The sequence below is a fragment of the Staurois parvus genome, unplaced genomic scaffold (assembly GCF_062004578.1).
Source record: "Staurois parvus isolate SC_StPar_1 unplaced genomic scaffold, SC_StPar_1.0 ptg002290l, whole genome shotgun sequence".
Lineage (NCBI taxonomy): Eukaryota > Metazoa > Chordata > Amphibia > Anura > Ranidae > Staurois > Staurois parvus.
This window is the reverse complement of record NW_028320086.1, coordinates 122,732-139,875: the sequence shown is the minus strand read 5'-3', so window position 1 is coordinate 139,875 and position 17,144 is coordinate 122,732. Positions and strand designations below refer to the sequence as shown.

Here is a 17,144-nt window from a genome sequence, read left to right as displayed (position 1 = left end):
GTAGAGGAAATGTTTTTAACAGGCACAGCTAAGGGAGGACTGCCCTCTACTGAAAAATGATGCACACAGGATGTGGAATGCAAGGATCATGGGAGGTGGAGTTCTGACAGACTGAGCTAGCTTGGTGAGCTGGAAGGAGGTGACTGCAAATCCCACAAGGGCACCAGGTCAAAGGAAAGAGTTGATTACTTGCTGTTTCCCTGGGATGAAGAGAAGAAGTATGGAGGTTGTTTCTGAGAGGACTGTATTCACATTTGGCTGCTGCCAGACTGCTCACCGCTGCACCCGAGAGGGAGAGAGGCACCGCAACAAACATCTGAGGACATTGAAAAGAGCCTTGGGTATTGGTGGAACATGCTGCTTGATCAAGGGGGAAGGATGCTGCCGACACAGACTGGTCTCTGTTTCACTCAGTATACAGAAGGAGATCACAAACATTTGGTGAAAGGCTGCTGGCCAGATCCACATTGTACTTTGACTAAAGAGGGACAGTGTTGCCTGCGAGTATCACAGAGCCAGTGGCATTATCAGTGCTTAGAGGGACATTATCCTGAGCGCTCCATAGAATCCAATTCCCCGGTGTGTGGCCCATAGTGACCTTCATAGAACCCAAACTTTCAGTTTGTGGTCCATAGTGACCTCCATAGAATCCAATTCCCCAGTCTGTGGCCCATAGTGACCTTCACAGAACCCAAGCTTTCAGTTTGTGGCCTATTGTGACCTACATAGAATCCAATTCCTCAGTCTGTGGCCCATAGTGACCTTCATAGAACCCAAGCTTTCAGTTTGTGGCCTATAGTGACCTACATAGAATCCAATTCCCCAATCTGTAGCCCATAGTGACCTTCATAGAACCCAAGCTTTCAGTTTGTGGTCCATAGTGACCTCCATAGAATCCAATTCCCCAGCCTGCGGCCCATAGTAAACTTCATAGAACCCAATCTTTCAGTTTGTGATCCATAGTGACCTCCATAGAATCCAATTCCCCAGTCTGTGGCCCATAGTGACCTTCATAGAACCCAAGCTTTCAGTTTGTAGTCCATAGTGACCTACATAGAATCCAATTCCCCAGTCTGTGGCCCACAGTAAACTTCATAGAACCCAATCTTTCAGTTTGTGATCCATAGTGACCTCCATAGAATCCAATTCCCCAGTCTGTGGCCCATAGTGACCTTCATAGAACCCAAGCTTTCAGTTTGTGGTCCATAGTGACCTACATAGAATCCAATTTCTTAGTCTGTGATCTATAGTGATCTACATAGAACCCAAGTCCTCAGTTTGTGATCCATAATAGACTCCATAGAATTCAACCCCCCCCCCAGTCTGTTATTAGTAGCGGCCTCCATAGAATTTAATTCCCCGGTCTATGATCCATAGTAGCCTCTGAAGAATTTAATCCCCTACCCTGTGATCTATGATGGGGTTATAGAGCAACTTCTCCTAAACCCCATACTGGGGCAATCCTAACTAGGAGAATGACACCACTTTAATAGTTCAGCAGCCTATAACATTCTCTTCTACTACCTTGTTGGAGCCCAACTGTTATGTCAGAGCGATCAGGACTACAAACTGAAAGCTTGGGTTCTATGAAGGTTACTATGGGCCACAGACTGGGGAATTGGATTCTATGTAGGTCACTATGAGCCAAAAACTGAAAGCTTGGGTTCTATGAAGGTCACTATGGGCCACAGAGTGGGGAATTGGATTCTATGGAGGTCACTATGGACCACAAACTGAAAGTTTGGGTTCTATGAAGGTCACTATGGGCTGCACACTGGGGAATTGGATTCTATGGAGGCCACTATGGATCAAAGGGTCAGTGATCAGACAAATACGTTTTCCCCAGCAAAGCAGATAGAGAATTATTCCACCTCCTCCATCAATAATGAAATTATATTTTTTCAAGATAATGTAATACTGGATTTATATAGTTGTGTGTGATTCTGTACCCCTAATAGAATATTCACATTCATATAAGGGGTTAGATGATGATGTCCATTTGTCCATGTAAGGGGTTAGATGATGATGTTCATGTAAGGGGTTAGACTATGATTTTAATGTAAGGGGTTAGACGATGATGTTCATGTAAGGGGTTAGATGATGATGTCCATGTAAGAGGTTCGATGATGATGTCCATGTAAGGGGTTAGACGATGATGTTCATGTAAGGGGTTAGATGATGATGTCCATGTAAGAGGTTCGATGATGATGTCCATGTAAGGGGTTAGATGATGATGTCCATGTAAGGGGTTAGATGATGATGTCCATGTAAGGGGTTAGATGATGATGTCCATGTAAGGGGTTAGATGATGATGTCCATGTAAGGGGTTAGGTGATGATGTCCATGTAATGGATTAGATGATGTCCATGTAAGGGGTAAGATGATGATGTCCATGTAAGGGGTTAGATGATGATGTCCATGTAAGGGGTTAGATGATGATGTCCATGTAAGGGGTTAGACGATGATGTCCATGTAAGGGGTTAGACGATGATGTCCATGTAAGGGCTTAGGTGATGATGTCCATGTAAGGGCTTAGGTGATGATGTCCATGTAAGGGGTTAGACGATGATGTCCATGTAAGGGGTTAGACGATGATGTCCATGTAAGGGGTTAGACGATGATGTCCATGTAAGGGCTTAGGTGATGATGTCCATGCAAGGGGTTAGGTGATGATGTCCATGTAAGGGCTTAGACGATGATGCCCATGTAAAGGGTTAGGTGATGATGTCCATGTAAGGGGTTAGACGATGATGTCCATGTAAGGGGTTAGACGATGATGTCCATGTAAGGGGTTAGGTGATGATGTAAATGTAAGGGGTTATACGATGATGTCCATGCAAGGGGTTAGGCGATGATGTCCATGTAAGGGGCTAGATGTTGATGTCCATGTAAGGGCTTAGACGATGATGTCCATGTAAGGGCTTAGGTGATGATGTCCATGTAAGGGCTTAGGTGATGATGTCCATGTAAGGGGTTAGATGATGATGTCCATGTAAGGGGTTAGATGATGATGTCCATGTAAGGGGTTAGACGATGATGTCCATGTAAGGGGTTAGATGATGATGTAAATGTAAGAGGTTAGATGATGATGTCCATGTAAGGGGTTAGACGATGATGTCCATGTAAGGGGTTAGACGATGATGTCCATGTAAGGGGTTAGACGATGATGTCCATGTAAGGGGTTAGACGATGATGTCCATGTAAGGGGTTAGACGATGATGTCCATGCAAGGGATTAGGTGATGATGTAAATGTAAGGGGTTAGACGATGATGTTCATGTAAGGGGTTAGACGATGATGTCCATGTAAGGGGTTAGATGATGATGTCCATGTAAGGGGTTAGATGTTGATGTTCATGTAAGGGGTCAGATGATGATGTCCATGTAAGGGGTTAGATGATGATGTCCATGTACGGGGTTAGATGATGATTTTCATGTAAGGGGCTAGATGATGATGTTCATGCAAGGGGTTAGTTGATGATGATGTTCATGTAAGGGGTTAGATGATGTCCATGTAAGGGGTTAGATGATGATGATGTTCATGTAAGGGGTTAGATGATGATGTTCATGTAAAAAAAAAAATTTTAACTTCACCCAGGCAGGCACTGACAGCATAATGTTGCAGATTTCTCACCAGCTGAAAATGGCATGAAGGCCACCCGTTTTCGAAACTGGCCCTGCTCATCCAAGAAGTGTCCGGGATTGAACTGTTCCGGTGTCTCCCACTGAGAGGGGTCATTGAGCACCGATGTCAGGAATGGGATGATGGTGGTGCCCTAGTAAAGAAGAGGGAAAGCCCCCCGTTATACAAGAGTACAGTCTCATTGGCTCAGTGCCGATTAGATCACACATGAGTACAACTACGAGGCGGGGATAGGAAGTATATAGGCGCCCAGGCAGAAAGTAGAGAAATATTTCTTATGTTTCACCGCTTTTTATTAGCACTGATCACTGTATTGGTGTCACTGGGGATGTCAGTGGCAGTTAGTCAGTCCCCCTCCCCCCCTCAGTGTCAGAATGCCTGCCGCAGTCCCACTATAAGTCGCTGATCACCGCCATTACTAGTATTAAAAAAAAAATCCCAGTATCTATACCGCCTTTGTAGACTCTATAACTTTCACGTAAACCCATTAATTTACACGTATCGGGATTTTTTGTTAGCAAAGACATGGAGCAGAATATATTTTGGCCTAAATTTATGACAAAATTAGATTTTTCACATTTTTTTCTTGGACATGTTTTATAGCAAAAAGTCAAAAATATATATATATATATTTTTTTTTTTCAAAATTGTCAGTCTTTTTTTGTTTGTAGCGCAAAAAAAAACACACAAGGGATGACATACCAGTGAAAGAAAGCTCTATTCGTGGAGAAAAAATGACATAAATTTCATTTGGATGCAGCGTTGCGTGACCGCGCAATTGTCAGTTAACCACTTCCTGTCCGGCCGCTGTATATAAACGGCCGGATGCTGGCAGTGCAGGGGCGGGTCGCAGTTCATAAACGGTGCCCGCCATTTTGGATTGTGCGCGATCCCTGGGAGCGCGCATCACCACGATTCGGTGCCCGCTGTGTCCCGCTGTACAGGACCTCTGTGTGAGATCCCGATCATATGATCACTGATTGGCCAATCAGTGATCACATGAATAGGTGTAAGCAAGATGTCACTTCTGACATCATTGCTTACGACATGTGAAATCTGTGAATGATCACAGAGGTCAAATGGTACAGGACCATTCACAACAGCCTTGTACCATGTGACAAACTGTGACCAATCACAGCTCACACAGTATTTCTCAATGGCTGCAGAGATGCAGCCAGAGAGAAGGAGAAATGATTGCTTTTACAGCCTTTATGGGTGTAAAAGCAATCAGTGTGAAAAAAAAAAAATCTTCATCACCCCCCACAAGTAGTACAGTGTTGCTATGGTGACACTGTACTGCTAGGGTGACAGTATGTTAAAAAAAACATAAATAATAATATAAAAAAATAAAATAAAAATTAAAAACAATTTTTGGTTATAAACTAATTGGGTTTTTTTTTTTACTAAAAAGATAACGGAATACATTTTGGCCAAGATTTATGAAGAAAGATTATTTGCAAAATTTTATTTTTTTTTTCAAAATTTTTGGACTTTTTCATTTATATAGCCAAAAAAAGTAAAAATCCCAGGGGTGAATAAATACCACCAAAATAAAGTTTTATCTGTCTCAAAAAAATGCAAAAAATGTCATATGGGTACAGTGTTGCATGACCGCGCAATTGTCATTCAAAGTGCGACAGCGCTGAAAGCTGGCCTGGGCAGAAAGGGGGTGAAAGTGTCCGAACTGGAAGTGGTTAAAGTAAGGCAGCGCCGTATTGCAAAAAATGGCCTGGTCAGGAAGGTGGGGGGGGGGGAATCCTTTGGAGGGCAAGTGGGTACAAATGGTACATACCATATGTCATCAACTCTCCAAGGGGATGCAAACTTTTGAGCACATCTGTAAGCCTCATTTTAATCCATTGTTATCTGCACTGTCTGACGACTATCCTAGTCGAATACCTTTGGGATGGTGTATCCATGGAACTGGACGTCTTTGGTCACAGCGTGGAGGACAGAGGTTGGCGCCAGGTCTAGAACTCTCTGCATTTCATGGATGACGGCATTGGTGTACGGCAGTTGTGGTCTATCTCCAGTCGTAGGTAAATGCTCCGGCCACACCACCTCATCGATTTCCTGTTGGACCTTTTCTGAAATGTGAAAGGAATTACCGGTGACATCCTAAAAGGTCAAACAATTGGCCAAGACAGTCTCAAGATTTTGCTAAAGAGGTGCTCAGAAGACACCTCTTGGTCTGTGGGTTCCGTAAAACGTGTAGGTTTGCACTCCCTACAACCTCACAAACACCCCCTTTCCTCTCTCTGATCACAATCTCATCACCTTCACAGTCTCCTCGTCTTCAAACACCTATCCCTCCAAGCAGCAATTACCCACAGAAACCTTTACAACTTGAACCCGGCTCCTTTCCACTCTGCAACTGACCACCTCTATGAAAGAATCTCTCCCGTCCTGCCCTGACCTGGCCACTGCTGTCTACAACAGTTCTCTTTCATCCACGTTAGACTCACTTGCTCCTCTAACAACACGAAGCATCAGGCCCCGCCCATTACAACCTTGGCAGACTGACCACACCGGACATCTTAAACGACATAGCCATGTGCTGGAGCGATTGTGGCGTAAAACCAAATCTCAACAAGCATTCACCCTGTATAATGTAAGCTCCGAGGATCAGGGCCCTCCTATCCCTCTTGTATTGAACTGTATTGTTGCTGTATTGTCTCCCTTTATATTGTACAGCGCTGAGCAAACTGTTGGCCCCATAAATCCTGTATAATAATAATAATATATAAATCCTGTATAATAATAATAATAATAAATCTGCTTTCTTAACATACAATTCCTCCCTTCATGCTGCCAAACAAGCCTACTTTGTCACTCTTATTAATACCTTGTCATCCAGTCCTCGTCGTCTCTTCTCTACTTTTAACTCTCTACTTTCTCCACCTCCACCCAATACCTCACTCACTGCTCACGAGATTGCAAAGCATTTCAAAAACAAGATTAATGCAATTCATAGGAGCATCTCCATTGCACAGACATCCATCCCACTTAGCATACCTTATACTAAACCTCCCTCAACACTTTCCTCTTTTGACCTCACCACAACCGAAGAGGTCACTAAGGTTTTCTCAGAAGCCCGTCTCACTACCTGCCCGCTGGATCCTGTCCCCTCACAACTACTACGGTCACCCTCTTCTTCCATCCTATGCTCCCTCACTCACATCTTCAATCTTTCCCTCTCTACTGGTACCTTCCCCTCCCCTCTAAAGCATGCGCACATCACTCCCATACTTAAAAAGCCCTCCCTGGACACCACCAACCTGAACAATTTAAGACCCATCTCCCTGCTGCCATTTACCTCTAAACTCCTAGAACGCTTAGTCTACAATCACCTGAGCTCCCACCTCACCGAGAACAACCTTCTCGACCCCTTACAGTCTGGCTTTTGCTCACTACACTCCACTGAGACTGCCCAACTAAAACTCACTAATGATCTACTAACAGCTAAAACCAATGGCCACTACTCCATACTCATCCCAACCAATGGCCACTACTCCATACTCATCCCAACCAATGGCCACTACTACGTACTCATCCCAACCAATGGCCACTAGTCTGTACTCATCCCAACCAATGGCCACTGCTCCGTACTCATCCCAACCAATGGCCACTACTCCGTACTCATCCCAACCAATGGCCACTACTCCGTACTCATCCCAACCAATGGCCACTACTCCGTACTCATCCCAACCAATGGCCACTACTCCGTACTCATCCCAACCAATGGCCTCTACTCCGTACTCATCCCAACCAATGGCCACTACTCCTTACTCATCCCAACCAATGGCCACTACTCCATACTCATCCCAACCGATGGCCACTACTCCGTACTCATCCCAACCAATGGTCACTACTCCGTACTCATCCCAACCGATGGCCACTACTCCGTACTCATCCCAACCGATGGCCACTACTCCTTACTCATCCCAACCGATGGCCACTACTCCGTACTCATCCCAACCGATGGCCACTACTCCGTACTCATCCCAACCAATGGTCACTACTCCGTACTCATCCCAACCGATGGCCACTACTCCGTACTCATCCCAACCGATGGCCACTACTCCTTACTCATCCCAACCGATGGCCACTACTCCGTACTCATCCCAACCGATGGCCACTACTCCGTACTCATCCCAACCAATGGCCACTACTCCGTACTCATCCCAACCAATGGCCACTGCTCCGTACTCATCCCAACCAATGGCCACTACTCCGTACTCATCCCAACCAATGGCCACTACTCCGTACTCATCCCAACCAATGGCCACTACTCCGTACTCATCCCAACCAATGGCCACTACTCCGTACTCATCCCAACCAATGGCCTCTACTCCGTACTCATCCCAACCAATGGCCACTACTCCTTACTCATCCCAACCAATGGCCACTACTCCATACTCATCCCAACCGATGGCCACTACTCCTTACTCATCCCAACCAATGGCCACTACTCCGTACTCATCCCAACCAATGGCCACTACTCCGTACTCATCCCAACCAATGGCCACTACTCCGTACTCATCCCAACCAATGGCCACTACTCCGTACTCATCCCAACCAATGGCCACTACTCCGTACTCATCCCAACCAATGGCCACTACTCCTTACTCATCCCAACCAATGGTCACTACTCCGTACTCATCCCAACCAATGGCCACTACTCCGTACTCATCCCAACCAATGGCCACTACTCCGTACTCATCCCAACCAATGGCCACTACTCCATACTCTTACTATTTGACCTCTCTGCGGCTTTTGATGCAGTTGACCATCCCCTCCTCCTCAGAAAACTCCACTCTCTTGGCCTCAGAGACTCTGCTCTCTCCTGGTTCTCCTCCTACCTATCGCAGCGCTCCTTCAGCGTTACCTATAACGCTGCCTCCTCCTCTTCACTCCCTCTTTCTGTAGGGGTCCCTCAAGGTTCTGTCCTTGAACCCCTTCTCTTCTCCATCTACACCTCCTCCCTTGGTCACTTGATAAACTCCCATGGCTTTAAGTACCATCTCTATGCTGATGACACACAAATCTGTCTACCCGTCACCTCACCCCTTCAGTCTCCTCTCGCATTACTAACCTACTAAGTGACATATCGGCATGGATGTCACTCCACTTCTTCAAACTCAATCTTTCCAAAACTGAGCTCTTAGTATTCCCCCCAGCCCGTGCCCCCTCCCCTGACTTCTCCATCAAGATCAATAACACAATCATCAGTCCCTCCCCTCATGCCAGGGTACTAGGTGTAATCCTAGACTCCCGTCTGTCCTTTCACCCCCAAATCCAATCACTGTCCAAATCTTGTAGACTTCACCTCCGCAACATCTCCAAGAGACACCCGTTCTCAACCTCGGAAACCAATAAGCAACTTATTCACTCCCTTGTTATATCTCACCTTGACTATTGTAACTCCCTCCTCACTGGCCGACCTCATCGCAGGCTATCCCCTCTTCAGTCTATCATGAATGCTGCTGCCAGACTCATCCACCTTACTAACCGTTCTGTATCTGCCACCCCTCTCTGCCAATCCCTCCACTGATCTCCACTCAGTGTCCTCCACCCCTCTCTGCCAATCCCTCCACTGGCCTCCACTCAGTGTCCTCCACCCCTCTCTGCCAATCCCTCCACTGATCTCCACTCAGTGTCCTCCACCCCTCTCTGCCAATCCCTCCACTGGCCTCCACTCAGTGTCCTCCACCCCTCTCTGCCAATCCCTCCACTGGCCTCCACTCAGTGTCCTCCACCCCTCTCTACCAATCCCTCCACTGGCTTCCTGTTGCCCTACGAATAAAATTCAAAACATTAACAATAACGTATAAAGCCATTTATAACACTGCCCCTAACTACATCACCGACCTTGTCTCTAAATATCACCCAAACCGTACTCTCTGCTCCTCGCAAGACCTCCTGCTCTCTAGCTCCCTTGTCTCTTCCTCCCATGCTTGTCTCCAAGGCTTCCCCAGAGCTTCCCCCATCCTCTGGAACTCTCTACCCCAATTTATCAGACTATCACCTACTCTGCTCACTTTTAGGCGATCTCTGAAAACCGATCTCTTCAGGGAAGCCTATCCTGCCATCAGCTAATAATGGAATCTTCTACTCTTCCAACCAGTCCATCCCCCACAGCTACTACCTTTTGTACCACTAGCCCCTCCCTCCTAGATTGTAAGCTCCCAGGATCAGGCCCTCCTATCCCTCTTGTATTGAACTGTATTGTTGCTGTATTGTCTCCCTTTATATTGTAAAGCGCTGAGCAAACTGTTGGCGCCATATAAATCCTGTATAATAATAATAATAATATATAAATCCTGTATAATAAAGTTTTTTGTTTTTTTTTACGGTTACCTAAATGCAGGTTTTTTTTCTCACAGAATAGCTGCAGGAACTCCCCCTTTCTGAGTCCCCCTTGTCTCTGCTCCCCACCGTCCTCTCAGCACCGTGCCTTGGTTCCACACCCTACCCACCTACCAGTACTGCCCCTTTTAGAGAACACAGAACCAAGTATTTTGCGGTGCTAAATAATTTGTATGGAATTTGTTAACAAGAAAAGCAGTCAAATGAATCCCCATGCAGCAATAATAGATCCCCCATCAACAACATGCCCCCGGCAACAATAGATCCCACACACAACAACAGACTCCCTCAGCAACAATGGACCCCACCCCAGCAACAATAGGCTTCCCCAACAATAGACCCCCTCCAGAAACAATGGATCCCTTGCAGCAACAATAGACCCTACACCAGCAACAAAAGATCCCCCACACAACAATGGACAACCCACAACAAAACTTTACCCCCAGCAACAAAAGATCTACCCCAGAATCATTAGATTCACCCCCACCAGAAACAACACATAGGTCTCCCCAACAATAGACCCCCCTCCAGAAACAGTAGATCCCCTGCAGCAACAATAGACCCTACACCAGCAACAATAGATCCCACACACAACAATGGACCACCCACAACAAAACTTCCCCCCAGCAACAAAAGATCTACCCCAGCATCATTAGATTCATCCCAACCAGAAACAACAGATAGGTCTCCCCAACAATATACCCCCCTCCAGAAACAATAGCTCCCTTGCAGCAACAATAGACCCTACAGCAGCAACAATAAATCCCCCACACAACAACAATGGACTGGCCACAAAACAACTTCATCCCCAGGAACAAAAGATCTACCCCAGCAGCATTAGACCCTCCTAGTAGCAACAGCAGATCCCCCAGCAGCCAGCAACCTCTCCCTCAACAGTAGATCTCCACCAGCAACATAAGACCCCCCAGCAACAATAAGTTCCACAAAAAATAGACCCCTCTCCAGCAACAATAGATCCCCCACACAACAATGGACCGCCCACAACAAAGCTTCACCCCCACCATAAAAAGATCTACCCCAGCATCATTAGACCCCCCTAGCAACAACAGCAGATCTCTCAACCGTCATCAACCTCTCCCCCAGCAGCAATAGACCCCCACACAAAAGCAGATCCCCACCTGGGACAATTTATCCCCCATCAGCCAGCATCAATAGATCCTCCCGCACACCCCAGCACCCTTTTCCATTACATACATTCAGTACTGGAGGTGCCGGAACTGAGTTCCCCGCATTCCCGCTGAAAAAAAAGCCCTTCCTAAATGTCTTTTCAGAGCACCTCCTGGGTCAACCAAAATCAATTTGTCAATTATGTTTTGTTTGTGATGCAGTGTTGGATGAGGTAGGCAAGGGTTGCATATCTGACAGGCAAACATAACAGATTGTTCTGAATTCCCACAATGGTTAATGTTACTCTTACCCTGGACATCAGAATGGTGGGCCAAGAAGACCAGACAGAATTTCAGGGTTGAAGCGGTGGTCTCAGAAGCCGCCGATACCACACTCACCAACATTGCCTGCAGGCTGTTATCACAGAAATCTGGGTCTTCTTCATGCTCCACCTGAGGAGACAGATGGGGGAATAGACTGGAGAGAAATCTACCAAACACTACGTCAGGTTACAAGGTCATAGAAGTTGCATATACTGTATATATAGTTTTTAAAGCACCCTGCAAAGAAGATGATGAATACTGACCTATCTAGCAGGAGGTGAGTTATTTGCTCTTATGGAAATCTATGGTTTGCTGGCTTGAAGAAACTTAAGTCATATGTCTTGTCCCCTATTGCACAGTGTGGTTCCCAGAGCTGGAAACTGAGCACCCAGCAAAACCAGAAGTGCATCAAAGGTAAGTTAAAATCCTCGGAATACTGGTGGAAGTTCTCATAAGCTGGATTGTGAAGTAGCTCATTCTGAAATGGTTTAGGGACCTGCAAGAAATTCCACACAGCTTGGCTGTAGATTGCTGAATGCTGTTTTTCCAGCTCATCAAAAAAAGCTTTTCTATGTCACTCAATGGGAACGCGAATTGGGGGCGGCCGTGGAATTGGAGGACTGGAATAAGGCCTGGTCGTTCATAGTCCAATGTTCATTCAACACAAACATGCTGGAAGCAGCATGCAAAGTATTGTTTTGATGGTATTGGGTTCCGGCTCGGATTCTGCCTATTGTGATGGCTGCTTTCGGGGTTGTGGCCATTGTGGAGATGTGTTACATATATGGTGGTCATGCCCGAGACTGATTCGTTTTTGGTCTTGTGTATTCGGCCTTCTCTACACCTCGTTTCATCTCCCCATATGCAGAGGCATATTTGCCACAAGGCAAACAAGGCATTTGACTAGGGTGGCATCTTTCAGGGGGGCAGTGGCGCCTCCCTGAAGAAGGGATGAAAGAAGAGACACACACAGCATGGGGACCAGGTGGGATCTGAGAGAGGCTGCGGGCTGCTTGATGGTGTATGTAGACTCTTGTTCCCAGGGATGTCCGGAGCTGTGAAGGTGTCTTCTATCCCCCCGGGGTGGGGGGGGTTGCTAATGTATGGGGGTGGTGGTAGTGGAAGGCTCTCTCGGGTGTGGGCGGGGCTGGGGTGTTGTTGGTCAATGTCAGGCACTCTACATAGGGGAGGGGATGTGGGTCGGTGTCAGGGTCTCTCCATGGGGGGGGCAATTTTTGTGTTGCCTAGGGCAGCACAAAACCTAAATACACCAGTGCCGGTATGCCTTGCTTTATTGTCCCATACCGGGCCTGTTGGCTCGTCAGCAGAAGTTGGCCTCTTATTTATTCTTGTTGGCAACTAGAACTATTCCTCAGGCCTGGAAAAGTGCATCTGTTCCTTTTCAGGGGGTGCGGGACCGGATGACCAAATTGATGCTCAATGAACAGATGTCGAGTATTCGTAATGACTCCCAACAAAAATTTTTGCAAATATGGGAGCTGTGGTTGACATATGTTTTTCCTATACTCCCCCCGGCTAGTCTGGGTGTAGATTGTTGATCGGCAGTGGTGGACTGACCATTTGGAAACTCGGGCACTGCCCGAGGGCCCGGGGTCAGTAGAGGGCCCCATGAGATGCCCCTAGTACCTTTTTCATAGGCTTTTTTGAGTTTGGGCAAGGACACAGGGGTCCCATGATCGCCTATTGCCCAGGGGCCCCATGATTTGTCAGTCCGCCCCTGCTCTGCAGCTGAGATGTCTGAGTCAAAGCAAATCCTTATCCATCCCCAGAGGTAGATAGGTTTCTGGATTCTGCAGAAAGAGGACCAGGGGTCTGAAATCAGCCTACAGTAGGTATACTCAATGGGGAAAGCCTTGCCTACACCTCCACTATGCATACTCAAGTAAAGAAAATTTAGTTTTTTTGTCCCCTTGGATGTCTCGGGCCAGGTACTCTCCTCCTTCTACTCCTCCACAAAGGGAAACCCCATTTTCACTGCCTCTCTCAGCAGGGCAGTCGAGGAACTGCCTGGGGATTCGAGCTCCATTGGCTTAGGTTCTGCAGTCTCAGTGGAAGATGATATTGGCCTGTGTGCCAGTCCCACCAGGACAACCCCAACCCTTGATACTGTGATACATGTGTGACATGAGTGTATAGGAGGTATGGATGAGAAGTGATTGACACTCAACTGTCATAATTAGAGATGAGCGAATTATTCAAAAATTCGATTCGGCTGATTCGCCGAATTTGCGGAATAAATTTGATTCGATGCGAATTTATTCGCTGCGAATTTAACTTATTAAAAGGGTGTTGCTAGGCTTCAGAGAGCCTTTATATTAGTGCAGAACACTGTACCTTTAATTTAAATGCCCTTGGAGTCTGCTGGGGAAGAGAAATAATACTGTCAGTCAGTATGACATGCAGATGAGTGCCGTCGATCTTAGAATCACCGCACACTTCACTCATTTGGGCAGTCACGGGGCCAAAACCAGTGTTTGGAGCCACAGTGTGGCGGTGGAGGCAGCAGCAATGGGAGGCCATACAGCAACCTATGACAAAATGGAAACCAGCAGGAGCGTGAGGAGACCTGAAAGTGGCACATGGCAGAGTGTGGCGATGGAGACAGCAGCAATGGGAGGCGGTACAGGGACCCATGACACACTCTGGACCTGGCAGCAGCATGAGGAGGCGGTACAGGGGCCCATGACAGATTACGGGCCTGGCAGCAGCATGAGGAGGCCGTACAGGGGCCCATGACAGATTACGGGCCTGGCAGCAGCATGAGGAGGCGGTACAGGGGCCCATGGCAGAGTGGCGAAGCGTAAGCAGCTTAAATTGAAGGCCATACACAGGCCTAGGTTAAAAAGTCCCCCCAGCAGCAGTGTGGGGAGACGACTATGAAGAGTCCAATGGCAGAGTGGCGGAGCAGAAGCAGCTTCAATTGAAGAAGAAGAGGATGAGGATGAAGAAGAGGATGAGGATGAAGAAGAAGAAGAAGATGAGGATGAAGAAGAAGAAGAAGAAGAGGATGAGGATGATGAAGAAGAAGAAGAAGAGGATGAGGATGAAGAAGAAGAAGAAGAAGAAGAAGAAGAGGATGAAGAAGAAGAAGATGAGGATGAAGAAGAAGAAGAAGAGGATGAGGATGAAGAAGAAGAAGAAGAGGATGAGGAAGAAGAAGAAGAAGAAGAAGAAGAAGAAGATGAGGATGAGGAAGAAGAGGATGAGGATGAAGAAGAAGAAGATGAGGATGAGGAAGAAGAAGAAGAGGATGAGGATGAAGAAGAAGAAGAAGAGGATGAGGAAGAAGAAGAGGATGAGGATGAAGAAGAAGAAGAGGATGAGGAGGAAGAAGAAGAAGAGGATGAGGATGAAGAAGAAGAAGATGAGGATGAAGAAGAAGAAGAAGAAGAAGAAGAAGAAGAGGATGAGGATGAAGAAGAAGAAAAAGAGGATGAGGATGAGGAAGAAGAAGAAGAAAAGGATGAGGATGAAGAAGAAGAAGAAGAAGAGGATTAGGATGAAGAAGAAGAAGAAGATGAAGAAGAAGAAGAAGAGGATGAGGATGAGGATGATGAAGAAGAAGAGGATGAGGATGAGGAAGAAGAAGAAGAAGAAGAGGATGAGGATGAGGATGAGGAAGAAGAAGAAGAAGAAGAAGAGGATGAGGATGAAGAAGAAGAAGAGGATGAGGATGAAGAAGAAGAAGATGAGGATGAAGAAGAAGAGGATGAGGATGAAGAAGAAGAAGAAGAAGAAGAGGATGAGGATTAGGAAGAAGAAGAAGAAGAAGAAGAAGAGGATGAGGATGATGAAGAAGAAGAAGAAGAAGAAGAAGAAGAAGAAGAGGATGAGGATGATGAAGAAGAAGAAGATGAGGATGAAGAAGAAGAGGATGAGGATGATGAAGAAGATGAGGATGAGGAAGAAGAAGAAGAGGATGAGGATGAAGAAGAAGAAAAAGAAGAAGAGGATGAGGATGAAGAAGAAGATGAGGATGATGAAGAAGAAGAGGATGAGGATGATGAAGAAGAAGAGGATGAGGATGAAGAAGAAGAAGAGGATGAGGATGAGGAAGAAGAAGAAGAAGAAGAAGAAGAAGAAGAGGATGAGGATGAAGAAGAAGAAGAAGAAGAAGAAGAAGAAGATGAGGATGAAGAAGAAGAAGAGGATGAGGATGAAGAAGAAGAAGAAGAAGAAGAGGATGAGGATGAGGAAGAAGAAGAAGAGGATGAGGATGAAGAAGAAGAAGAGGATGAGGATGAAGAAGAGGATGAGGATGAAGAAGAAGAAGAAGAGGATGATGGTGAGGAAGAAGAAGAGGATGAGGATGATGAAGAAGAAGAAGAAGAAGAGGAGGATGAGGATGATGAAGAAGAAAAAGAGGATGAGGATGAGGAAGAAGAAGAAGAAGAGGATGAGGATGAAGAAGAAGAAGAAGAAGAGGATTAGGATGAAGAAGAAGAAGAAGAAGAGGATGAGGATGAGGATGATGAAGAAGAAGAGGATGAGGATGAGGAAGAAGAAGAAGAAGAAGAGGATGAGGATGAGGAAGAAGAAGAAGAAGAGGATGAGGATGAAGAAGAAGAAGAGGATGAGGATGAAGAAGAAGAAGATGAGGATGAAGAAGAAGAAGAAGAAGAGGATGAGGATGAAGAAGAAGAAGAAGAAGAAGAGGATGAGGATTAGGAAGAAGAAGAAGAAGAAGAGGATGAGGATGAAGAAGAAGAAGAAGAAGAAGAAGAAGAGGATGAGGATGATGAAGAAGAAGAAGATGAGGATGAAGAAGAAGAGGATGAGGATGATGAAGAAGATGAGGATGAGGAAGAAGAAGAAGAGGATGAGGATGAAGAAGAAGAAGAAGAAGAAGAAGAGGATGAGGATGAAGAAGAAGAAGATGAGGATGATGAAGAAGAAGAGGATGAGGATGATGAAGAAGAAGAGGATGAGGATGAAGAAGAAGAAGAAGAAGAGGATGAGGATGAGGAAGAAGAAGAAGAAGAAGAAGAAGAGGATGAGGATGAAGAAGAAGAAGAAGAAGATGAGGATGAAGAAGAAGAAGAGGATGAGGATGAAGAAGAAGAAGAAGAAGAAGAAGAGGATGAGGATGAGGAAGAAGAAGAAGAGGATGAGGATGAAGAAGAAGAAGAGGATGAGGATGAAGAAGAGGATGAGGATGAAGAAGAAGAAGAGGATGATGGTGAGGAAGAAGAAGAGGATGAGGATGATGAAGAAGAAGAAGAAGAGGAGGATGAGGATGATGAAGAAGAAGAGGATGAGGATGAAGAAGAAGAAGAAGAGGATGAGGATGAAGAAGAAGAGGATGAGGATGAAGAAGAAGAGAATGAGGATGAAGAAGAGGATGAGGATGAAGAAGAAGAAGAGGAAGAGGATGAGGATGAAGAAGAAGAGGATGAGGATGAAGAAGAAGAAGAAGAAGAGGATGAGGATGAGGATGAAGAAGAAGAAAAAGAAGAAGAAGAAGTAGGATGAAAATAAGAAGAATTCCATTCCAGCAAAAAGTGTCCCTGCAGAGAGCTCCGCTATTTCTGACAGTTCTCTGACAGTTCCTTCACATTTACAGCGGTTGAAACATTGTATCTATTTGTTTCTGAATAAAAACATCTGTATCCTAAATGGAAACAAATAGATACAATGTTTCAACCGCTGTAAATGTGAAGGA

General features: G+C 45.9%; 1 protein-coding gene across 1 annotated transcript in view; it reads right to left on the bottom strand.

Moving 5' to 3' along the window:
• The window catches only part of LOC149431335 (cytochrome P450 2C3-like), a 92,040-nt gene that overhangs the window by 9,339 nt on the left and 65,557 nt on the right, over nucleotides 1-17,144 (bottom strand). The window contains exons 7-9 of the mRNA XM_089665652.1: nucleotides 11,449-11,590; nucleotides 5,541-5,728; nucleotides 3,633-3,774 (exon numbers count right to left, since the gene is read on the bottom strand). Of these exons, the coding sequence (XP_089521778.1) occupies nucleotides 3,633-3,774; nucleotides 5,541-5,728; nucleotides 11,449-11,590 (472 nt within the window). The remainder of the gene's footprint in view (nucleotides 1-3,632; nucleotides 3,775-5,540; nucleotides 5,729-11,448; nucleotides 11,591-17,144) is intronic.